Raw genomic sequence first — 27,141 nt, 5'->3', positions numbered from 1 at the left:
AATCCTTACGCTAGCAGTGCACTAGAGCGGACATTTTAAAAAGGGCATTGAAACAGACTTTTAAGTATATAAGTGTAAAAATTTGTCGATGTTAACAATGAAAATAAAAATTACAGGTATGATATTTAAACACTATTTTTAAGTCTATCTAGAGGCTGAACAAATAAAGTACATCAACAAAGTGCAATAAAAATCCTGTAATACTAGTATCTCGGGCTTCTGGCTTCATTTATCTTGCCCACTTTGGTGTAGTTTATTCCTTATTGTTAGTAAATACAACTGAGTTCTATACAATGACCTACCTTTTGATGTTTTCGTCGTGCTAAACGATGATGCCAGCCTTTGCTGTGTGACGTTTTCTTCTTGTTGTGGGCAAATATTGTTGGCATTGCATCAGGTTTTAGCCTTGTCTTGCATTCATACCCCAGAAGCGCTGCCTGCATGTTCCTTTCGTAACATTCAGGTTCAAAGTGGTCCTCGCACACGACAGAATTTCGACCGAATGGGCATACACTGAAAACCTTTCCATTCTCAAATTATATAGTAATTTTTATTTTTTTTGCTATGATCACCCGTTCTGAATTAATAGGCTTTGGCACACAAAATAACGTTTTTGTCTTGTTTTTACATTTATTGTTCAAGCACCCGAAAGCTTTGCACTCCCCATTTCGCACGCTATGGGTTTTCGCCGCTGTATCCCATAAACCCATGCGCGCATCTTTTGGCCCATCAGGAAAATCAGCAACTCGATGTCATTTTGCTGCCTCATAGGCTCCAATATGTTAGCTCCCTCAAGTGTTACTTGACCCAGAAAGTTGACAAAGAAATTGAAAACATTGCTGAACGTGCAACTTGTTTACCAAATCAGTGCAGCAAGAAGCATTTATTGGGTATGCGGAACATTTAGAGAGCTTTGTTATTTTTGGGTACAGGTACCCTTTAAGGTGGACATAATTGTGTATCCTGATCTTGCACTGAGGCCAGGATGTTATTTATTTTTAGCACTTTGTATAATAGACTGAGTATTTTTATTGTTTATTGGTGTAAATGTGAAATACTGGACTCTTAACTTAGTTGTATCTTAATGGAGTAATAACCAACGCTTTATAGTAATATTCTTACTGAACAATGTGCATTTTTTGTTCAGGGCGTGGCTCTACAATATATTGGCAATAAGAATCATTGTAGGGACTAGTGAGAAAGTTTAAAGCCTTTGTTAGCTATTTTAAATAATATCAATTCCAATATACATTTTTTTAATGTTCTATTTTTAAATTGTCTTTCCAACAGCAAATCTCAGTTCCACGCAATGATGAATGGACACGTTTTGCCCGCACACTTGCAGAAATCAACGCGAACAGAGCGGATGCAGAAGAGGAAGCTGCTGCGCGTTTATCAGCCTGATTTACTGGATAAGAAGCATAGATAGAGTAGGGATCAGTAGCAGGTTTTTGTACAACAAAACAGTTTGATATAGTGGCTAGTACACCTAACCGTACAAAGAAATACACACAATTGTGTACTTCAAACTTGTTTTTCTTTTTAAATCTTTCAGCAAGAATGGTCAGTTTGCTAAGACAAAAGACATATTGTATACTTTACTGGGTATTTATAAACTTCTAGCTGAACTGATACTGTACACACAGGTTTCTGTTTAAAAACAGTTTAATAGGGCTATCAAACTGTAAAAACAAATGCTGCACAACAATTTATCATATTGGCTTTTGCATTAAATAAACAAAAACTTTCAGATCAGTGATTCTGCTAATTCTACCAAAAGCCTTAAAGTTCAACATGTATTATCTTGGAGAACTCCAATTAAAATGTCAGGTTTCACATCCTGGCACTTCAGGTTAGCTGCATATATCACTGTATTGGTACATACTCTCCTCATGCTTTGCATTCCCAGTTTGAGGCTCACTTAAACTATAGCCAAGACCATAATTGCTGTCATGATTGATAAGTGTGCTCACTACCTTTGCTGCTATGTCCCTATGAAAATATAGTAATTCAGTCATTTATTAATTATATGCAACATTGTAGTACGCTCTTGTCAAATAACCTAAACTGTTAACCTTCATAAAGTATGTATTTTACAGAGAACCAGACCTACTTTGTTAAAGTGTTCCACTTCAGACATGCAGCTCCAATTTGCTGATAAAGGCACGTAATGAACAAGATGTAAACCACCAGGGGTAATAACCTTAGAGCATGAAAGATGATGTAAACATTTCCCTAGAATGATTAAAAGTGCTTAAGGTAAATGTTCTGGGTAGTTCATATTGGCATGGTGTGAAACAATATTGCTAAAAGAAACAGTTCACCCTAAAAAATGATATTAAAACTATAGCATGAAGAAAAAGAGAAATCTGATTAGGAAATGTAGTTCTAATGTTTTTTCTTGTCTGTTTGCAAGTTTGGCCATTGATATGTGACATTATTTATAACGTGATTTTGTCTTGTTCCAAATACCATTTACTTGCCCTGTTAATTGATTTGAATTACAGAATATTCCAAATTAGAAATTTCTGTTTAAGTAAGAAACACAATTTAGACATTAAATATGAATGATTTACTTCAATAAAATACATTACAAGAAAATGATACATGATTTAAAATTATTTACTAACACGTCTGTCGTGATTTTTTATTTTAATAAAACAATTTTAAAACATCTGTACATCATTTTAAGCAACTACTAACTGCAGCAATGCTAAATACATTCTTTAATGCCATGATGTTTCTGTACAAAGATGTACAATATGTACAGTTACACTGAAAGCAAATCGTAAAGCACTATGCATGCTAATATTAAAAAGTTAAATGCAGAAATTAGGTCTTGAATTAACAGTTTCTTAAAGCAAACCACTTGTTTCAGACAAGATATATGGAGAAAATAAAAAAAAAGTTTTATGGTGACTTCTTGGCTCAACCAACATGCAGCCAATCAGTTCAATACAGTACAGTACATAAAAAAATGCCTCATTTTATATTGCACATTGATCCATTTAAGACCCTTGGGATTCCTTTGATGCTGGTGGATGGATTGTAACAACACCAGAAGACTTAAACTTTGGCAGATAAAGACCAAACTTGTTTTCTATTCCTGCAAATGTGGCAGCAGCAAGTTTATATCCACCAACATGGTCAGGGCTAGCCGGAGGAAGTTCATGAATCCTGGATTTTGGAGTAGGCTCAGAACCAGCAGGCCGGCTGTAAAGACAGAAAAACAAACAAACATGGGAGTACAAAAAAACCCACATCCCTAACAGTAAAGTAGTTGGATAAGTGTTACTGTTCCAGTAAAATTTGAATGACTTGTGCACTTACCTTCCTCCAAAATCAACGTATAACCACCGCTGTAAAAGTTCATAGGTCACCAGTGTAACACCAAACTGGGGAGATGATCGGCAGACTCGAGCTACAATAACAGGGATAAAATTACTATAATATATTGGAATTCAGATTCTCAAATTATTGTACCAAACAATTACATTTCTGATAGTATGTTTTCGTATCCCGTAATGAAACCTCTTGTTTGTAAGTCATCACATACCTCCTGCTCCTTTCCAAAGGGCTCTGAATCCCTCTTCTTGAAGGATTTTTCTGAAGCAGTCAATAACACCGCTGTATGTTGTCTGGCCAGCCCGAGCAGCCACCTGAAGTCTTGTCTTAATGACATCAGCAGGGGTTACCAGAGAGGCAGCGGGTACACCTGAAAAGTATAGGTTTGAAACACCATCATGAAAACTGGCCTTTCACGCTATATAAAATCGTGTTTTGTTAAGTTCTACAGGATCTTGCAGATAAACTGTTATACTGCAAATCAGTCACAGTATTAAACATTTCAGTACTCTATAGAAAAAGTGCATTTTAAAACAAATGACTGTTTGTTAATTTGAATTAAGACATCACTATAGTATCTGTAAAAAAAAAAAAAAAGTATACATTAATCTTACATCAGGTGTATTTTCAATTGTATTAAAACATTTATTCTTTAGCTTGAAACATTCAGCAAAAACAGCCTTTAGGTAGAGAATAATGTCCCTTAAGATTTCATTCTTGTTGATAGCATTTTGTTTGAGGTTGTGGTGATTCATTGGATCAGTACAAAATTGGACTTGTTAAAAGATCTTAAATGGCTGGAAAAAAAAAAAATGGCCTAATTCTTCAAATGGCAATTCAGTACTTTTATATCTGTATTGAAATATTCGGTATTACCTGCAATAGCACCAGCAGTGAGCAGCTGTAGTGCACCCAAGCGACCATGCTCATCAGTTAGCTGCGTCTTTGTGTGTGCATATACTGGAAAGTAAATAGCAGAGAATGGGATGTCACGTAGAAAACAGGCTTTTGCACCCTGTCACAAGAAATAAGAGATCACAGGTAAAAATACATTAGTATATTTTCATAAAAATCATGCATTTGTAATACAAAATATACATTTTATATAAAACATTGAAAGCAGTAATTGCAGAACTGCTGCTTTGTTCTTACATAAATATATGTATAGTATGAATGTCTGCCTTTGTTTTTATACTGTGTAAATATTTGTATAAGTGAGAACAGCAATAAAGTAGGGCTAAATGTTCAGAACACAGGTAATTTTGTAGGTGCCCTACTACATTCCTACTCTACAACTACAATAAACAAATGTTTGTACTGTAATTCTTGATATGTATTTTTTGTATACAACTGTAAGTCGCCCTGGGTAAGGGCGTCTGCTAAATAAATAAATAAATAAAAATAAATAAATAAATAAATAAATATAATAATAGGAAGCAATTGGCAGAGGAAGCTCATTCTTGGAAAGTCTGCTATGTATTCTGACTATTACGTTTAGATAAAGCCTGCTGGGAAGACAGTATTTGAGGTAACACTGCAAAACAATCGCTAGCATAAATCTTCAGCTTGTACCAAGGAACAGTCCACAGTTGCTTTTCATAAACCAACATAATGTGGCCTATACCAGGAGACTGGAGGTCTGCTACAATACAACTCCCTGTGGCTTGGCACAAAAAGGCCTTGAGTTCTCAGGGTACAGCAGTGAGCATTTTTTAATATATCACACTGTGACTGAATAATGTGGTTCAGTTGTCTATTGTAGGACTTCACTGTAGTGGAAAGCATTTTGAAAACAAGGACTGACTTTTGTCTGCTCTTCATTAAAATCTATATTTAGAAAAAAAGCTGTTTTAGTAAAATCACAAAAAATAATATGCTTGTAATCTTGAATTCAAGCAAACTGTCAAACCATAGTCTCTTGAATCCAGAACTTTTACAAAGGCTTGTCTGCACACTGAAAACACAGTTCATCTTTTTTTGGAACAGTAAACGTGTCAGTGGCCCCCACCAGCAAGGTACCATTCCACCTACACTAGGTGGAGTACAATGACCTCAAATCTATCTATGCCAACTAGAACAAACAGCCTCCACAAGTTTCAAAATACATTGTAAACTACAATTACCTCAATATTTTAAAAATAATATTCCTTAAATGACAATTTTCTATACAACACACAAAAACATTTGCTATTTAAATAATTAACTAAATTAACTAAAATCTATAAAAAAAAAAGAGGCTAATTTAAATACAAGCAATAAAGAATGTGAATGAGGCACAATATTTATTTTGATTTGGTTAAATCAATTTTATTAATATAACAAAATTATCTGTTGTGGTGGTAGTATAATTTATTATAATGCCACCTTAAAATAAAAGGAACCATGTCAATCCTGTAATGCAACCTACCTTATAGAGACCAAAGAAACCAAGGTCTCGCACAACATTGAGGGCACTGACTCGGGGGCCAGTGGTGATCTCTCCAGCAACCTGCAATCGGATCTTAACAATCTCCAGGGGGTTTGTAAAGATCACCTGGGAACCTCCAGCCTGGGTGGTTGTGAAAAAGGTTAGATTAGCGCATTTACAAAAAAAAAGAAAACAGAGGGCAGGAAAACTCAGGACAGCAGACTGTATTTAAATAAGAATCAGAAAAAAAAAGTGTCAAAAGGTAATTTTCAAAAGGTCATTCTAATGGCACTTTGCATAAAATGTTTGACAGAGAAACTGTTCGATAAAATCATTTTAGACAAATGCAACTACGCTCCATTGCACAACATCAAATTGTCACCAAACTGTGAAGAACACAATGTAATACTTTTCTGCTAATTGCCAAACTTACTAAGGAATTATTTCCACATGAAAACATACAATTCTCATAACGCACTAGTAAATGTCTTATTTTTGTGCAAGTTGCAGGTGGCACAAGTTATGCATTTATTTTTTTTCAGTCAAACCCAAGTTGATACATTGCACATGACAGTTCAGTGCAAGGAACCTGTACATTTAGTTGTCAGGTGGCATGTTTAGACATTCCTCTGGAATGGTGAGGTAAACTCCCTTTTATTCTGGCAGAGTTTATACATGTGAACATTTTTAGTGTTCTATATATGCTTACATTTAAATGAATTTGGAGCAGGACATATTTTCCCCTTCACATTATTTGAATAAGGCTAAATGACTGCTGATAAAATAAGATAGATTGTTTAAATAAATAAGATATATTGACAATGTCAAATACAATCAGTAAACAACGAGCACAAATAGGCACTGACTGCAAAGGTCAAGATTCAGAACAGACTTGGGTTTAGAAGGAACAGACCTCATTACTTGCTATTGACCTGCTCATTCCGACCATGTGCCATTGACAAGGGTGCAGGGCTCTGACCCCACTTGGCTCAGCCTTCTGCCCTTTCCAGTTCCACCCCAGGCATCTCCTGTGGAAAGGTGAAGGGCCCACCCTAGCCCTGTCTGTTTGCTTCCTACTGGGAGCTGCCACATCCTCTACCAAGCTATTTTCTGCCAACCACTTAACTCCCCAATGGACACACTGAATCATGGTTATCTTTCTGCAACAGACGTACAGCCCGAGGGTTTAGGCAATCCATACAGTATGTTCTGTATGACTAAGCCATCTTGCATGGCTATGATTAATCATCAAACCAGTTCCACTGTTTTCACTCTAATTGAGAACATCAAGTCTAGGTCAGAAATCTTTGGTTGTTGCATACAGGCATTTCCATTATATACATTTGTTTAAAAACATTCCACTGTTTCACAACACACGTGGGATTCCTCTGTGGCAGATTACTTGCATGCTTCCCTCAAGTATCATTTGAATTAATTTTTAACTAAGAATAGACAGTATTATTCCCACAAGTCTTACAAAAGGGAAAGATTTCACAAGTTCTACTTGTTTCTGAGAACTGCACTCTGGGTAGTTATATTCTGGTTTGACCTTATTCTTTGCATGTGAAAGTAATCAAAAATCAGCAAAAGTTTACCTGTCAACCCTTTAATTCAAAGCAAACATTTTTTTTCTTAAAGTAAGAGTACCTTAAACAGGAAATGTTGAAGCAACTTTTAATTTTTACAGTACCACTGAATATTACACAGGGAAATAGTATGATAAACTGTGGAAGATATAAATATCGCCTGCCTTTTTGTACTGGTGTTTTGCCCCAGGGTTTATGAATTAAGAAAAAATGTAATTGGAATAGAGTGACGTGAGAGCTTACAAGTTTAAGGGCAGTGGTGTGCCGTAGTTCAGACCACTGAAACAGACCCCAGGGTGTCACGTAAAACAAATTGAACAAGGTTTTTTTTTTTTTTTTTTTTTATTTTAAATGTACTACATAACTAGAGGTACACTCTTGTAATTCTTTCTGATAGCTGCCCTCATTACGGATTACTGCTCCTTTCTCAAGTCGCTCTTGAAATACAATCTCTGTATTGACGGGTGAAGGCTCAGGTATGTGCCAAACTGTCAAACTCAATCAGAATGAACTGGAAGCAACTTCATCTATGATCCTCCAGGGCTTCTTCCCTAAATTAAGGCTCAGCAGAGGTCGCAACCTCATGGCCCCGAGGTGCTGTAAACTTCTCTATTGCAGCCTGTGAGCTTCACTCAACTGGGAGTTATTAAAACTCTCAGGTGTAACAGGAATGTAGACTCGCCCTCATTTTACAATGTTGTGACCAAATGTTAAGCAAGATATAGGCTGCATCCCAAATTAGTTATAGTACAAATAGGCAGCTAACAGGTGTGCTGCTATTCTTTCATAATTACTGGGTACTCCGAGACCAACACAGAAATCTAGTACATCTGACTCGTCCAATTTGTTTTTGAGTTTGTTGGTATTTGCTTGTGTGTGAGACGGCAGTGCACACCAGTAAAACTAGTTTTATAATTTTTTTTATTTTAAAAGCTGGTTTACAGTCATACTGGGCATAGAAATAAAAATAATTCCCATTCTCTGTTTGAATTTTTTTTTACAGTTTTTAGGAGTTTTTCTACAGAGACCTGCTGAGAGGAGGCACTGGGATTGGTCTGGCAGGAATTGTTCCCTTGACGTAAATAAAAAACAATATAAAACAAGCAGTTGTGTTTCTGATTAAATTTGCAACAATACAGAACCTATTACACAGAGGTCTGCCACGGTAGTAGTGAGGATGGTTTTAAAGTCAAAGCATGTTTGCGACTGCCTTTAATTGCTTTACAGTGCAATCATGAAATAGATCATCTTCTAATTAAGCCATTACTCAGGCCAATACTTACACATCCACCAGCCATAACTTCTGCAAAAAGAGGAATGGAACCATCTTTCTTGCTGAACTTATCTCTCACAAAGTCATTGACCTACAAAACAGAAAAAAAATACATTGTGTTTTTCTTAAAAAAAAGGGGCTTGGCATACATGATATATACAAATTTGAATGTAAATAAATACATTAAAAAAAAGATACTACTTACAGTTAGCTTTATGGCTTTTTCAGGAGCAACACCTACAAGCTGTGGCAAGAGACCTAAATAGAAATACAAAATCAATTGCCTTGACTGAAGCACAGGTGCTGTTGACCTTGTGTGCTGAAGTGAAAGGCTAGTGTTATTACATGGCTTTAAATAGCCAACGGATACAGAAAAAGCAGGAGAGAGTATTATGTCATTTAGAAACAGTGTTTAAGTATCGCCGGTCTAGTTATGATATAAAAAAGTCCTTTCCTGGGGGACAGAAGGTGCTCACAGACAGTTTAAACTTCTGTGTACATTTTAGAGGCAATGATAAATGCTGTTTGGCCTCTGCATCTGTATGAATGTCCACCAACGAATCTGATATACTTTCCAAGGGGACTGCTGAGTGAATGTTGGTGGTTAGCAGCCAAAAAGCAGTCAGGTGTACATGTTTCTGTCAACCACATCTCCTTATCAGCAAACGCCTGTTTCTGTGAACATCCTTCTCTGACAGAACAGGCTATAGGATCAGTAGATGGCAGTCTTGACTTCTTTGATTTCATTTTTTTTTTCATGTAACCCCCTTTTCTATTCACAAGTCTAGGATTTTGTAACAAGATGCATCTTTTCATTCGTTTCCATGTCATTGTATGATGACAATTGTTACAGTTTGCCTTCCAGAATATTACACTATAGTACAACTTACACAGATTTTAGTTTTGTAGAATGTCCATTTCATTTACCACAAAAAAAGCACATAAAAACACAATATACCAGTATTTTAAAGTTTAATAAAGCTGTGGTGTTTAAAATCGAATATGAATCCCGTTTTGCATTGTTGCATATTTTAATGCGACATTTTGAAGTAAAAGCCAAGGAAATTTATATAAATGTCCCCACATGAATATTATAATTCAACTAGACAAATTTTTCAAAAAAAAAAAAAAAATGTTCAAAAGAGATATTTACCCAAAAAGAAAACAAAGAAATCTATTTTCTGTGAAAATAACGGAATCTAACTAATGCAAGCCCAGTTTTCACAGGTCATGTCAAATAGGTTTTAACCCACATAAATAAACAAAGCATCCCTTGATAATTTTACTTTACCTCTATACAGTCCAAAGAACCCTTCGTATCTCACAACCTTCTTGGCGCAGTCAAAGCTACTTTTGTACATCAGTTCACCTACAAATGAACCAGTGGAGCGCTGGTTCTGCATACGTGTTTTCACCAAATCAATTGGATACACAGCTGTAGCTCCCACAGCTAGGAAACAATAGACATACAGTATATAATTAATTTATATATAGATATAGAACATATAGATATATAATAGATATATAATATTATATATATATATAAAATCACAATAAGCTCTTTTTCATTTGCCATTTTTGAAACTGTCACGCAAATTCTGGTGAGACGGTAAATAAGTGCATGGTATTTTTGCCATTTGTAGCGAATACGAACATCTGACTTTTGTATCCGAATACATGTCAAAAAGTATTAAATTCAAATACTCATATTTGTCCCAGCACTAATATACATATATACAGGTTAACTTCACCATAACGAACACCCGTTTTTAATGATCCCAACAGCAAGAACCGATTTTTATTAGAACGATCACGTACAGGATCGACCCGGACACAACGACCTCAGTACTGACTGACAATGAACTTTCTCCAGTGTCAAGTGTGTTATTCTCTCAGTGAAAACAAACACCATGGTTGACTAATTCAAAGATAACGCTAATTCAAAGATGACCTATTGTAGTATGGATCATGCATGACGAACAATAGTTGTATGTCCGTCATCTTCACACAAACTGCAATATTTATATATATATAATATAAAAATGCACATTATGTCCTGCAATCTGTATAAGCATACCTTATACTTCATTTAAATAGGACTGTCCTTTAATTATTCACAATGGCACTATGCTGTTCATGCTGGGAGTTTAGATATGTGCCATTCTACAGAAAGAAGTTAATGACTTTCATTGTATTGTACTATTACTGCCACACACACATTAGACCGTTCTGGTGCCATGAACACATATTGCAGCCCCAGTGGCTTGTCAGATCTTGTCCGACATCAAAGGTCTTTATTTTAGGCTACTTTTCAAACAAGCTGCAGGAAGCCAAGCTCCAGTTTTTCTTCACATGAATACATTTATTTTCTGTAAAGAAAATCTGTGATACTCTATAGATCTTTTTCATTTATTTATTTCGGGCTTCTTAATTAAAAATGTTGTGACTCTTGTAAAATTCTACCAAAAACCACTTTAACAAACCTCAAACCAAGGAGAAATGTCCACAATCTCAACACATGTTCAGCAATGTCAGCTTTTATATGTTATTAATATATACCATACTTTAATCTTAACATATATTTTTTCCAATGGTACACGTGGCATTACAAAAACTATTTTATAACCCAACATTTGTAAATATGCATACTGTATATATATATATAATTATAGCAACAGCTCAAGCTAAAGCTTCATGAAGCCTTGTCCATTTCAAGCATAATCCCTCTGTTTTTTTGGTATCATTTTCATCAAGTATAATTAGCATTAACTTCTGTATGGGTCCGGAAGATCTGTCACTACTGAGCTTTTGCCCTGAAGACTGTCTGGAGCCAGAGGTGCCACTGTAGCACGATGTCGGATCTTCTCATCACAGACACAAATAAAGAGCAACTCACAGAGTCTTCCAGCTCAGAACCTCCAGCACAATGGACTGCAACTTAGCTGATCTGCACTACTCTGCCAGTATAATATTTCATGAACCTGGGCCTGTGAACAGTGCACAGACATGTCACTCACCTCCAGCAATTGCACCCAAGCTGAACCTGTAAGCAGACTCGGCTGCCTGGAGCCAGATAGGTCGACCAGCTTCACCGTAAGACTGCTAGGAAAAAGGAAAACAAAATGGATTTGGAGAAAGATGTGGGATCAGAATTATGACTGCAAATCAACTTGTATAAAAATTCCTGTGAAATAGATATTACAACATTCCGAGTGCAAGAGGAATCTGGAACCGTTACAACTTGGAACCCTTTCGTACAAACGTATCATTGACATGCTGCTTGAGCCGAGAGGAAGAATTTCAAAATGGTCATAGATATTTTATTTAGTACTAAAATTCATTAAAACTTTTATATTTCTATATAATAGGTTTAATTTGTTGAACTTCATACAGTAGCTAACCCTTCTTTACTAATATAAATGTACAAAAATCACTTTTAGGCATGTTCTGCAAGTTTTAATACATATCCTTCCAATTCTTTCTGCATCTGGATCTACTTCATGTTAATTCAAAACAACAACCATAAACCACTCCGTTTCCTTAAGAAATCTGCATCACAAGTTTAGTTAATGGCAATATCGATATCTCACTATCTCCTCCAAAATGACAGTGCTACTCTCCAAAGTCTGCCACATTGCATGAATGGAATCTTCCACAAGACACAGCTGTACTGTGTGGACAGTGCCTATGGGAGTTTAGGCATCACAGTGTTTTGCATTTCCGAGAAGCCTGAAATGTTGGATTTTTATTCTCATGCTCTTGTGCACATGCACACAATGGAAACAAACTTGCACAATTTTGTCCACTAAACTGGATAAGTATCACACATCCTTTCACTCTGCAAAAAAGTCAACCAACAGCACACCCGATTTACTTTGTCTTAGTATAGGAAGTAACTACAGGAACTTTGGAAGCTCCACAAATCCTCCCCAAGTCCAAAGCATTAAATGTGCTTTTATACAAAGTTTAATCTTGCCAAAAGCTACCCCGACTGAAGATGTCTAAGTTTCTTTTGAAATAACATCACTTTGATCGGATAGAATATCTTTTCTTGGGTACCAGATTATATTTCAAAGTTTTCTATGGCCTTTTAAGACCAATAACTGACATTCCATAGCACACTCAAAATGTTTACATAACTTAAGACTTTGATAAATGTTTCATGACTGACTTTACCTTACTTGTTGCCTCCAGCTAAGCTATGCGTTTATACTGAATGTGTATTCATTATTTACTGTGAAAAGTTTCACACTCGTGTTGCCATGAGTCATTGGGAGCATCAAATAAAAAGTAGAGTTACTCATTTAGATTACACCTTGAACGTCAATCTTTTAGTTCTTTGCTAAAAAAATATAATTAGTTAATAATTATGTTCCTCAATATACAGGCATTTGAAGATTAAGTAAAAGTAACAACAAAATGGGAAGATAACCAATATGTACAGTCTTGTCAGAAGTAATTAAGATGGGGTGTCTGTTTACTTATGTCAAGTGTCTATTTAGTCCTGCTCTTTGTTCGATTCAACACATTTCTTAGCCCCAAGCCAACTACACACCTGTCTGTCATCATCTATACTACAGCAGCAGTCTAGCCCAAGTTAAAATATGTAAAAGTAGTCATACAGGACAGCCCACTCAGACTGCAGTGTGTCTCAGCGAAGATTAAAATATTACATTCATACAGTATATAAAATCTTATATATTGTATATAATGTATCCTCTCCTTGTATTTTGTTCATCTGTTTCACAAAGGCACAATACAGCTACATAAAATATTAATACATATAAAAAGAAATCTTACTTTTTTTGTTTATACTGTGACTTTTTTTTTTTTTAAGTATTATTTAAGCTTGTTCTGATACAGAAAGGCAAAAGCAAAGTTTAGCCTGCTGTATCAAAAATAACAAAGGTAGTTGAAGATCTTAATTGAAACAGATTATTTTGGCATAAAGTTTCTTATTTTAAAAGAGAGATATTAGATTTACTACGGTACTTCAAAAGTGCTATCAATTACATTGTGACTTGTATCCTGCTAAATTACCAACACTAAATAAACATACGTGTTTTATCAGGCAGTTGACAGGGTTTGGTATATGTACTATATATTTATATATATATATATTAAAAAAAAAAAAAAAAAAAAAAAAAAAAAGACAAAAGAAACATGTTTTTCTGAAATGCTTGCCCTACCTGCCGCTGCACTTCTGCCAGGTTGTAGGGCAGGGCGCCCTCCTCCAGTGGTGCTATTCTCTCGATATCTGCCAACGCGAGCCGCCTCCAGGCAAAAACCATGGGAGAGAAACATTAGATAATTAAAACCTAATCCTCGACTATTTCTTCACTATATTTAGAGAGAATGAAGTAAGATTTTCCACACAATTTATTGATTTTTTTTTACTGCTGCACTTAACATCAGCAATACACATAGCTAGCCAAGGCAGTCCAAAAATACCACCCTATGCATACAACCCACACTGTATACAAGCCAAATGTGATCAAGCAAACAAATATGCCTATTAGGAAAAGATCCGTAGGAGACCAAATATTCTGCCTCTTTCTTGGTTTTCAATATACAAGATGAAGATGCATGAACACACTAAACAAAAGAATAGCTTTGTCTGCGGCTCTATTTTTTTTTTCAATTTCTCTTTTCTAATCTGCTCAATTTATAAGATTTATTATGGTTTGTGAAATCTAGAAGAAAAAGGTTCAATTAAAATATTTACCCAGTATGAACGTAAAGGTCAGAAAGCTGGAAAAGGATGTCGATCTCCAGTGGTGTAATCTGACCAAATTTATTGGCAGCATGAACAAATTCCTCTGTTATTTTTTATAAGTTGAGGGGGGCGACAAGATATGAAGATGTTATTTTAACACAGGCATAGACATTAGGTTTAAACTGTAGTATGTACAGGCACTGGACAAAAGGGCCACCATTTTTTTTTTGGTCCAACTCCTGTACTTTAAATGGTATGTATCTTCAAAAAAGTTGTATCTATTTACTTTTTCCCCTTTTATTTTTTTACGAACTTTACAATCATTTTGATCTTTCAATTCTAGCCCCACCTTATTATGCTATTACTACAGACTAGGTGGGGCCAACAGAGCTGAATGGTCACTGCATCATGTGATTTTTGGAGAAAAGAGCTGACAACTAGGATTCTACAAGCACAGATAATGCCAGATGATACAGAGAAAACATATTTAAAGAAAGCAATACTGAAGCAAAAGAACCACTCAATGGTTGTAAACACCATATAAAAAGGTAAGGTATATAAAGCTACTTATCCTTTAAAAAAAACTTTTTTTTCAAGTCATCGTCTATCTTTACAGGTTTCCTTCCATTTTAAAGCAAATCAGTTCTGAACTGCTAACACATGTTGTGCTCTGTGCAGCACCAACAGACTTGTGTGTTAACACAAGATACAATAATTATATTTTTCACAGAATATGTAGACAAATCAAAACTCATTCCTAAATGTCTCCTAATTTGAGGTTAGCTGTCTTATTTTATTTTATTTTTTTAATGCATATGACAACTATTTCAGTTGCATTTCATTTTCTGGTTGTCACACATCGCTACATGACAGGGTTTTCAACTACAGTAGATGTACGAAGCCTTGGTCGTTCAAGGAGACAGATGATGACAAACAGGAAGCCACAAAAGTATGGAATCAACAAGACAGCAAAATAAGAAACTGTCAATATGCCAAAAGGAAATATATTACGGAGTTACTGCAAATTAAAAACTGGCATTTAGTCAGTTACCTCTGAATGTCAGCTGGTAAGAACAACTGTATGCTAATGTGCATGTAACTGCTGAAGAATGAATCATTTTATCATGTACAAATATATTGCCCATCGGAATTGTGTTAACTAGAAGATACTACAGCTCTTAAGGTTTTGTTTGCCTGAAAATCGTATAAAATACATTTCACTTTATCCTGAGTAACGTATGTTTTCTGCATGGCTTACTGATATTTTTTTATGCATGTACAGTTTAGTTTCATAAACATTAATAACATTTTACCTTTAGTAACCAGTATATCTTTCCGCGATCCTGCTAAAGTGCTGTATATTTTTCGAATGAGCTCCATGTTGTTTAGCAAGGAGTTAAACGCATTGAAGTATGAGAAGCTGACTTGATGAGAGATGCTTCCACCTGCCACCTGCAAGAGAAAACAGACCAACAGTGATTCACTGGCACTGTTCAAATAACTGACCATTACATTCACCTCAAACATACTGGGTGATCATAAAGTGTAGTTAATATGTAAAAAAACACATTTACTGCAAAGCTATGCAGGTTGATGCACCAAATCGATGGGACCACCAGTTTGGGTCACGGAGGACCCTGTAATGATGCCCCAAGTGTTATCTAATTCATCCATCATTCGCATCAAGGAGGGCTTCCATCATTGCAGAAAACAGAATGCATAACACTTAGATGAACACAAAACACCTTTTGGACGAGGACGTCATTCCTCTTCTACCCCTGCTATTTAAATCCACCACCAATCCAAATGAAAACCTACAAATACATTGTACTAAAACTGTTCTTTACTTACTGAAACCAGGTTCTCTTCAACAAAAGGTGTGAGCATGTAGGAGCGGATGGTCACCATGATATCACTGAAATCTATGGCTGTAATGGCACCACTCTTGGTTTTATCCTTCTGAGCAAAAGCTTGCCTTGCATGTTCCAATTGTAACTCCTAGAAATTGACAAGAAGAAAGGTTATGACGAGATACTTCATATTAAAACAGGGTTTTGAAAAGCAAGACCCTGTACTAGGTAAGGAAGCAGAATTTAAGCCAAACATTTATTTATTTATTTTTTTGGGGGGGATGGGACACTATATAATCTTTAAATTTGGCTAGGCTACACAACGGTACTATACCGATATGTTTTAAAAAGAATAAAACAATGCAAACAACATAATGTCGACAAGTGCTCATTTAGTTTAAATAAGCTGTAAACGCAGTGATAACTTTTACTTTTACAAGTTAGTCATTCCCTTTAAACCCCCTTTCTACCGCACACCTTGTGAAGGACAGAATAGATTGCTTAATAATGAAGTTGCGTTGTACCTCTGGCAAGAGTCCTTGGGGGTAATGAGCACACTTACAGTATATTCAAACACTATAGGATTTCTGACAAGTTCAAGTAACACTGTTGTGTAAACACCTTGGCTAGACCCCCTCCTCCCCTCAACTTCTACCAAGCAGTTCTTGTTTCGGGACACCCCACACATCAAATGAATCCAAGTGCTACAGAACAGATTCTAACTACAGAGGATTACCACACACTTTCTCATGATGTGTTGGGCTCTTAAGTTTAAAGAGTACAGTGTAGGTGGTCCTCCTGATTGCACCAAGTTTTTAAACTTCTCATTCATTTTAAAATCAGGCACACTACTTTGTGGTTCACCCCTGGGGTCTTATCCATCAACAGCAATGCCTATAAGGTTCCCATGAATAATAACTGTATTTACAAAATATAAAAACATTGTCATTTCCAAAGAAAAATCCAAAGTCACATACTGTAATGAAGTGTATGTAAAATATTGATATACTAAAATATACAGTGACTAAAGATGTACTGCATATGGCTATAGTTTTGTATCTTTGGATGCATCATCAAATGCTATAATATTTAGTTTCTACCTGTAAAACCTTAATACTGTAAGCAAAATATTAATATAAAAGTTCCTATCTTAAGTCTGGTGGCATGAACCCAATTTCTGACAGTTTTGAAAAGACCACAAAGAAACCATAAACTTTACCAATACAATACCTATTTTTTTATTTATTTTTTTTAATTTTTTTTTTATAGCAACATGACCAGTAGTGAAGGTGAGATAATATCTACAAATCAGAACTTACCTGCAAAAACTGAGTGAACTCAGAATAGCTTAGGGGTTTCTTTCTGTCATGGCCAAAGTGAAGTCTAATGAATTCACAGTCCCAATTGAAAGGGATATGATGGTGACTAACTGTCTGTCCAAATATATCTTTGACATTTTCTATGAAAATGAAAGACAAAAAAAAGAAAAATATTGAATCATACAATACCTTGACACATCTTTAAAAAATAAATAAGTAAAATATTTATATAAACAGGTAGTGAGACAAAGAAGGAAAATATAAATACATTCTTGGGAAAGCATTAACCATGGCAAAAAGGAAAATGCCACTTAAAATGAACAGCCTACAGTAGGTGTCTGCAATACCACATGTAGTCAGGATTACTGATAGTCTGCAGGAGGGACCATGAGGTGAAAAGTATCATAAACTACACAAAAACCAACGGATGCCTCAGGGATTAGAACAATTAAGAAGAAATACTACATTTCAAATTTCAAAAGAACTCCCACAGTAATTTCAACACCCTATTATCTGAGAAAAAAAAGAGATTTATTTCTGCACTTTTTTCATAATTTTTACTATACTTTATAAACACAAGTTTTTTTAAAACCCTCCACACTGGTAAATGCTTGCTTTCTAGATTACAAACAAAGCACTCCCAGATATTTTCTATTTTGGGGTTAGTCTTTGCATTTACCTTATGTTGTGCAGATGTTTTGAGATCATTCCTCTGTTTTTATTCATCTTAGGCCACTTTCACACTGGCATGCTCTACCCGGGTTTGTTAAAGCAGGGTTGACCTGGGTGATAGACGCAAGTAAACAATACGCGTATCAATGCCCTGGAAGCAGCTTGTTACTGACGCTTCCATCCAAGCATCTCTGGATTGAACCGTCGGCCCAAATGTTGATTGTCACTGCGTCGGTTCACGAACGGCCATCAAGCATTTTGTCTCTCTCACCCCGGGTCAAAGTGTGTCAACCCACATCCTGAGGTGGGTCACTGGGACCCGGGTTAATCCGGGTACGACCCAGGTACGTGGTTTCACACTACACGGGATTGTGACCCGGGTAGGAGTGCCAGTGTGAAAGGGGCTTTATACTTTTTTTCTTGTACACACAGCATCCTAATAGATACTGTATTATTATCTTACTTACTTGGCCTCCTATTGCTTCACAGATACCCATTTCGTTGCTGTTGATACAGGTTACAGTTTGATTGTTCCCCTGCCAAGTCTGACTCAAGATCATTTTGTTTTACTAGAAATTAAATAAATCGGGGGGTGGGGGGAGGGGAATGTAAACCCTAACCCTTCAGCTAATCCTAACCCTAATATCACGAAAAACAATCTGCGAGTCCCACGGTGGGGAGTTTATGTAGTGATTTCTGTAATATACTGCTAATGACCACTTTTAAAAAAAGTCAAACAGAGGACGAACAAGCAATTTTCTACATAAAACGGATCAGTAACACAGAACCCAAAAGCTCACAAATGCTCTCAACATGCCCAGACAACACAGAAATAATAAAGTTGCTTAGTGTGATCATAGGTCCACCAAAACCAATACCAAATTAGTGTGCAAGCTGAAATGAATTGTAAGTAAACGCTACATTTATAACCGTGCTTTTACAAGTTTTCACACTTACAATTGATATACAGTAAGCACTGCATACTTATTATCTCACAACTATCTAATCTATGAACACAAAAGCACACGAGATGTTATTTGACCTTACATATTTAAACATTCAAAGAAGTTTTCCATTTTCCCCCCGTTATAGCAAATCCTGTTAAACTGAAAGATTATGGTATTTAACTGAAGTTGTGTTTTATAAAGTACATTTTGCTTTCTGTTCATGCATGTTTTGCACCACCTCTAACAGGAATGTAAAAAGTGATAATTCACTGATCTACAATAACTATGATGAAACGCTCCTTTAATCCCTGGTGACTGCCAATGCTTTCCAGCAAACTAAATACATCTGATGTCTAACCCATAACCCCTGAAGGCTGACCTGGTGGGCATGCTACCTGGAGCAGCTACAGCATGTTTAAAACAAAAAAAAGAAAGCAAACATGGTTTTATGTTTAATGTTAAAACATTTGTCAATGTAGCTATAACTATTAATATTGTAAGATTTCCAGATCTGCTATTTTTTTTTTTTTTTTTTTTTTTTTTTTTTGCTTAGTAACCAAATTAAAGAGATACTTTTATATCCACTTACCAAAAGATACATCTCCAGTTCCGTTCTTGTCAAATAACTGAAAGGCTACGATAAACATGGCATCGGGGGCACACAGAACTGACTCAAAGGCCAGAAACTCTTGGAAGGAGATTAGCCTATTTTGGGAAAGAGCAGACATTGCTTAGAAAGACAGAACCCAAAACCTGAACAAAATAATGGTATTTAAAATCACAAAGAGTTAACTCAACAGTTAGAAATACAATAAAGCTGTGTTTACACATTAAAAACACACACACAACAATGATTTATTGGACTGATTACCATGGATAACAATACGTATATAACAGGAATTTTAAAAAGTACAAAAGAACGGATATACTCAGGACCCTGGACGATTCATTTTATTCATTACTATAAAGCGAAGGCAGAATAGTCACGGGGAACCAGCGTGGTGCATTATTTAAAAAATAGAACATGGAGGGACTGTATTTGGAAAAGACATTCTGAACAAAACAAACAAAAAAAAATCTACATTTTAAATCTGTGAAGCAAGATATAATTTATGATTATAAAAATGCAAGGGATAATGTATGCTCGTCTGATAAAAGTCAAAATTTAAACTATGTTGAGGAAAACACCACAGATCACTTCCTGTGCTGTGCATCACCATTGGTTAGACTGAACAGCGATTACGTAACAGGAAGCAACAGCAAACTTTTAATGTCACAATTGTATTTAAATTACTTTAACATGCAAATAAAGCATGCATGTTACTCCACAAATACAAATTCCTGACCACCTATGCACACAGCTGACAAACAAATGTTACATAATGCCAAACAGCAAAACATTGAGGTAAATCTTTCAGAATCATAAATGCAATTATTTAAAAAAGTAAAAGTAGTACAAGATTTATTCAGGTAACATTTCACTTGACTAAAAGGGCCTGGTTTGCGATGCTTTTACTTCAATAATAGAAACCTGCTGCATAGAGAATTCAAATATATATATTTTTTTACTTTTAGAATTCATTGGTGTAATCTTTGCACATTTTTAAATAAATAATTCAATCCAGGTCACCTTGCAAAGCACCATTTAAATAAAAAATGATTTAAGTGGTCTTTCAATCATTTCTTGGTTTGCTACAATAAGAAGTTATTTGAAGTGAACGTATTGTGTATTGTAGTGCGTGTGGGCAGACACTCACCCATCTTTAGTCGTGTCGGCCACACCAGCGATCAGCTGCACTGTCTTAGGGTTGTGAAGTGGTTCTGTGTGCAGTCCAAGGTATTTCTGCACAAAATCTGCAGGGGTCATGTAACGCTCCCCATCCTTCTCCACACTCGAGTACTACAAAAAGAAAATATTAAAAAATGAAGGAGTCAAATAATCATAGTGAAAGCAAGCATAACATATATACTGTTATACTTATTTGTGTTCAAGCAACAACTACAGACCTGGTGTTTTAAAGCTGCAGCGCCCCAGTGATTATCAGTGTTATACACTACTAAAGTGTGAAATGAACTACATTCTTCTAAAACAGGCTCTTCCTGTGTCTGTATACAGGAGGTTAGAATACAGCTCTGGAAAACATAGTAAACAAAAGGTGCCCCCCCCTCCCCCCTCCCCCCTCCCCCTGTAAAATGGCAATCTCTGGGTAGTGTAGGATACCCTACAGTACCACATCACACTTTCAAAACAGTATAATAGCACAGCCATGACTTAATATGCCGTAAATTAAAATATAAGTTTAAGCTATTGTGTATGATTTGACTGACAATATAGGGCTCAAGTACTTAATTGGATCATTAAAACTAAGCAAATAACCAAATTGAAATTGTCATGACCAACCTAAATGGTGCTCTTGCTTTCTCTTACTTTCTACATTAAACCACAATAATGCAACCAAAGGCACAATGATATGTTTAATCATCATTTTCATATTTAAGTAGCTTTTAACATAAAACTATAGGGATCTCACAATAGGTTGCATGCAAAGTAACTTATAAATGGGTGTCTGATTTTCAATTAAAATGCGTTTTTCTGCATTCTGGTTAAACCCGAAAACTCCCTGAATAGGCACATACTGTATATGAATAATCACATGTGCAGTTGTCTGCAACTCAAATGCAACAGAGCAGAACTGGCGCCAATGACGGCAAGCTGATTTACCTATTAGAAAAATGTGGCGTCTTAGTGGAATATAATATTAATATATATATATATATATATATATATATATATATATATATATATATATATTAGATTTTTTTAAATTACAGCAATATAGCTTTAAGGTTTTTGCTTTTTTAGCACACTTTTCCTCCCAGTTATTTGTTTTATGAGTATGTGTTTAAGCCAAGAGCATTTAGATGCAACAGTCGATCGTTTCTCTTTGTAAAACAGCATGGAGTAAAGTTGTTTAGTTTTCCCTTATGTTCTGGGTGCAGTTATACTTACAACTCCACTACAAAATAAAACTTTGGAAAGGAGAAAGTATGTGTGTGTGTGAGAGAGAGAGAGATGTTGTCAAAACGTGTGTGTGTGTATGTTTGAAAGGAGGTATAACTGCAGCGTACAAAAATGAAAAAAATGAAAAGGTTGCTTTGCACACTTATTTATATATTTTAGGACCAATTAATCAACTAAATAGTTGACAGCAGATTAATTTATTTTACAATTTAATTGTGCATATTTTCACACACATTAACAAATAACAGCAAAGCATTGATATTATATGCGAACAGTATACGTACACATTGCACAATAACACAAAGCAAATTAAATATCTACTTGCTGAAGTGGTTTTTATTTTAGCCAAAAAGGTGTTCACGTGTGGCAGCAATGCACTAGCAAAAGTCACAGGGCAGTGACTTCAGCTCCCTAGCAACAAGCCTCCTATGTTTGGAATGGGATTCTTTCAATGCAGCAGGTTTGTGCATTTGAGAAAGGAGAGGAAGACTCATGAAATTAATTGGAGACTATTACCCTCCGCAGTACGAATTAAAACAGTGTGCTGCTTTTTATACAAAAAATGAGTAACAGCGGGTTGCATAGAGGATTATATTGGACCCTGACACCCCCATAAAACGAGGGAGTGGTTGTACAGTATTTGTTAGTCTATTTGTTTTTCTATTGGTCTCTCGCTATATCACGGCCCTCGATATATAGCAGACATATTGGACCAGGACCCCCGCTATATATTGAGTGGGTGGTTTATAAAATAAAATCAACCAATAGAAGATCTGCATTTTCTCTGCGTCAGTTCAATCATAAGAGAGTGGAGGCGGGACATAAACAGTTGAAGGTACTCTCTGCTTCAGCTGAAGGTCTTGATTAAGTTTAACCAATGGGAGAGTCAAAGATCTGCCCTGGTTTTGTAGCTTTCATATCAATACTGAGCAGAGACGATACATAAATATGCTAAGGTAAGCAAATAGATGAATTTCGTGCGATATTGCTTACTGTAGAGTGTTATTGAGAATTACAGTACATTGAGAACGTCAAAGTAATATTTCAAATGACTTTTTACAAAAATGTCATCAGACAACAGAGGCAGCGTAGTCGATTTGGTTACGAATACATTTTCAAGAAACTCGCGGAAAAAATTGGAGATTGTTTAAAAAAGGAGGTATATACCACAAATACCTGAACCGACACATAAAGGGTAGGGATATACTCACCGCTTCCAAAATGTTAATTATTAAAAGGTATCTGTGGCTTGCAGGAAAAAAAATACTGCTGGAACTGTCTTTTGTTCAGTACAGAAAAGGCGACATGGAACAGCACTGGCTACAGCAATCTTGGATGTCTATCGATGTTAGCACAAAAACACGAGCATTTCCAAAGTCACTTGAGAGACACTAACGCTCAAAACTTTTGGACAAACTCAGACTGATGTTCAACTAGATAAGCAGAAGCGTAGGGATACAACACATCACAATGAGCAAGGAAGAATTGGCTTTCAGAGGGCAAGATGAAGGCACCAATTCCTCAAATAGAGGTAATTATGTGGAATTACTTTCTCTGACACTTACTACAACAGCATGTTAAGCAATCACTTGTCAATAGCACAGTATTCTCAGATACCTCTAACAAGATTCAGAACGACTTAATCTCTTCGGTGTCTCAGATTTTGTTAGATGCAATAAAAAGGAGTACAGAAAGCCAAGTACGTAGCTGTAATGGGAAACACAGCTCAGCTGTCTTGTGTTTTTAGGTATGTGACTAACAAGTGGCCCAAATGAGCAGTTGTTCTGTGAATTTGTTATATTTATAAAAAAAAGCCTTTTTTTAGATTCTATTGATTTAGAAGTATTACTATGCAGGACAGACACAAGAAGAAGAAGGTTACCTTTATTAAAAATGTGGACGGATTAATCAACTAATGCCCATAAACTAACCGATCAAAAATTTTAATCGAGTGAAAGCCCTAATATTTCTATGTGTGCAAATTAACTTTCACAGCTACATTTATTTTTACTAACTAGTCATCCAAAGCGACTTACGGAGACTAGAGGGTGAACTATGCATCCCTAGGACAGACACAAGGATGTTAAGTGACTTGGTCAGGTTCACACACAGTGAGTCAGTGGCTGAGCTGGGATTGAACCAGGAACCTCCTGGTAACAAGCCCCTTTCTTTAACCACTGGACCACCAAATAGGTCACAAGCCCAATACTTTTTTACACATCTTTTAATACACTTTATTTGTTATTGCAATAATTGACAGTATATAATAATCACAACAAATATTTTTCCTTACATGTAAATCATATACAGTTTGGAGAATCATCATTGATTTGGACAATGTCTATTGACAGAATGTTGTTGATCTAAATGTGCTAGAATTCAACTAGAGAAATTCTGTGTTCAAGGAGATCCAAAATTTAGTCCAGGAATGTGTGACCTTTTCTTGTGTCACTCCAAACACAGTATGCTACTGTTGGATTTTTACTAATGATAAATTAATCCTTATTCTCTGTAATAAATCTTCAATTTTGATATATGGGGGTAAAAATAGTGAGGGCAGAAATAGAGACAGAGAGCAAGAAGATGGCACAAGGGACAACAGTTCAGAAATAAGACTCATGTAGCAGTTTGACATTTAAATGTTTACTACGAGATATGTCGCTATACCTTAACATCCATTGAAGGAGTCACAAGCAACTAAATGTTCATTTCAAAAACTTCCACCATGTTAAAAACAGCAATACAATGGTAGTCTTATTTCCAAAGCATGTAATTAGGAGTTATAAATAATACAAACAAACAGAACCGAGGGTGAAAACAGTGGTCCTTATAATACAGCCCACAGGCAAGTCTTGCCCTCAGGGAACCAACGGACTGACCCACACCAATCTTAAGGTAAATTACACACCTGTTGCTATGTCTAGTTTGTAACTCCCCCCACATTTGACATTAGCACGAACTGGCTAGGCTTAAATGCTCCTGTGAACTACTATACATATATAATGTAGCACGCCCCATTTTTTTTGTGAACTAACCACTGATGTAGAATTAAAAACACAAACGTATTAAGTGTGTCCCCATTATTAGTCTGCCTTATTAATCAAGATGTGAAGGCTGCAGGTACAGTAACCTGGCTATTACTCAAGACTATTTCTGAAGTCTGGCTGTGGTTCATTTTCACTTTCACATGACCTGAGCATGTCGGTTAAACCTGATCGCCAGGATTGCTGCAGAGTATTGGAGTATTTGTTGCAGCACTGACTACCAAGTCATTTGTGACTTTCAAGTACCCTTCACATTTGATTGCTACTTTTCATAAAGACTGTCCGCTTAATTCCACAATTTAGTTTGTAGATGCCATATACACTACATACAGTCCCTATTTTCTGTTTTATATAAACATGCAAGGCAAATGGAATTGCATTATTTCTTGCTGAAATCATCAAGTAAATTTGAGTTTTACAGTCATAATTAACATGAATAGTCTTACCTTTGAAAATACTGCTTTTAGTTCACTTGTATCAGCCCTCTTTGTTGACTGCACCTGTAATACATACATGTTTCATATAGTAATTAAAAACAGCTGTATAGGTGAAACAGAATTACACTCACATCAGAGCAGTACTGGGGACGAAAAGAAAAATGTAACAATAAACAACTTGGTCTTGAACTGCTTTTATCCAGAGTGCTGCTATTACTACACACACTGTATTCAGGACTGCGGCTTTGTTTATGTTTTTTTTTTTTTTGTATCTAACTACAAAAACAAAGGGCTTGCTGACAATGTTTCCATTAATGGCAGACAAAAAAGCATTTTTTTTTTTTTTTTACTGTGTAACGTTTTACAGGTTTTGAAAAAATGCTTAATAAAGTAGCATGTAGTGTTTAGTAATTTAACGTATTTTAACAACACAGATAAATTATCAACGAGTTTTTTTTTTTTTTTTTTTTTTTTTGCTAATCGAATCTTCGGATTGTTCTGCAGGAGTGACACAGAAAATAAAAAAAATGAAATGCTACGTTAACTAGGCACCGGTAGTATACACAAGGCTCATACAGCTAGAAAAACAGTACTTTGTAGGCAATGTCAACAATAGATTCTATAGTATCAGAAATCCTGCACAATATCAATACACAGCTGTCACACAGCATAACTCGACCACAACATGCACATTCAGCATTACAGCATTTAACGAAACCCTTTACCACTCCCTGCGCAACTGGAAATACAACCGATAGCAAACAACGTGCCCTAAATAGCTAAATAACTGATTAACTCAGTAACTATCGGAAACGCCAAGGCTGTATTCTGCAATGCAAGAAAATAAACAGAGCTCAGTTCAGGCCGATCCCTGAATTCCTAAATCAATGCAAACGAGTGCCTTTGTTTTTACAAAAAAAGAATAAATAGCATTAACTACAATTTCACTTCTATGTGCATACACTTTAGACTGTAATACGGTAAATTACACACATAAAAGCAATTAAGACAATCTACTAAGTTTTATACTAGTAACCAGAGTCACCTTGACCGCCATGCTGCGTGTGATGTCACGAAAACTGGCGCAAGCGCTTGCCTGTCCTATGTAAATACATTTAGGCTGTGGAGATACCAAGCACACTCACCTCAGGGTACACCGGTCAGCCTCTCTCAAAGAAGCTTTCCAGGTAGTAGGCTGCTAGTGTCATTTCTGTCTGTATGGCTGCATTAGCACGAAATAGAGCCGGTTTGACAACAATACATTGTTATACTGTGTCCGTTACGTTAAGTATGCCAAGCTCAGACACTGACATACATATGTAAGTTACGGATAGTTTTGTACATTCAGTTTGAACACTACTGCTTAGATACTTGATGGAGGGGGGTGGGGGGGCTGATTTAGGAACGAGCCTTACAATTAAACGTCACACACACACACAGACTCAGACACATAATACACATTTCGTTTTTTAAAAATAAATGAAATAAATTAACTGTGTCTACCCAAGTGTATATGTAAGTAT

The 27,141-nt window shown here is 35.9% G+C and overlaps 2 protein-coding genes across 7 annotated transcripts in view; one reads left to right on the top strand and one right to left on the bottom strand.

The window, feature by feature from the left end:
* Positions 1-2,601, top strand: part of LOC117426375 (cytoplasmic dynein 1 intermediate chain 2) — a 29,480-nt gene extending 26,879 nt beyond the window's left edge. For all 6 annotated transcript variants that reach the window (XM_059033683.1, XM_059033682.1, XM_059033687.1 and 3 more), the window contains one exon: positions 1,291-2,601. In XM_059033683.1, the coding sequence (XP_058889666.1) occupies positions 1,291-1,404 (114 nt within the window). In that variant the 3' untranslated portion in view covers positions 1,405-2,601. The remainder of the gene's footprint in view (positions 1-1,290) is intronic.
* Positions 2,550-26,718, bottom strand: LOC117426374 (electrogenic aspartate/glutamate antiporter SLC25A12, mitochondrial-like). Its single transcript, XM_034043874.3, has 18 exons — positions 26,664-26,718; positions 25,628-25,681; positions 20,873-21,015; positions 19,705-19,820; positions 17,497-17,636; positions 16,179-16,325; positions 15,641-15,779; positions 14,337-14,430; positions 13,801-13,885; positions 11,629-11,713; positions 9,903-10,061; positions 8,817-8,869; positions 8,622-8,702; positions 5,753-5,893; positions 4,222-4,360; positions 3,557-3,715; positions 3,331-3,421; positions 2,550-3,213 (listed from the first exon to the last, which is right to left on the bottom strand). Exons 1-18 carry the CDS (start codon positions 26,673-26,675, stop codon positions 3,009-3,011), a joined length of 2,043 nt encoding a protein of 680 aa, XP_033899765.1. The 5' UTR covers positions 26,676-26,718; the 3' UTR covers positions 2,550-3,008.
* Positions 26,719-27,141: the final 423 nt, after the last annotated feature.

The sequence above is a fragment of the Acipenser ruthenus genome, chromosome 11 (assembly GCF_902713425.1).
Source record: "Acipenser ruthenus chromosome 11, fAciRut3.2 maternal haplotype, whole genome shotgun sequence".
Taxonomy (NCBI): Eukaryota; Metazoa; Chordata; class Actinopteri; order Acipenseriformes; family Acipenseridae; genus Acipenser; species Acipenser ruthenus.
The sequence above is the reverse complement of the archived record's forward strand: the minus strand, read 5'-3'. Positions and strand labels throughout refer to the sequence as shown.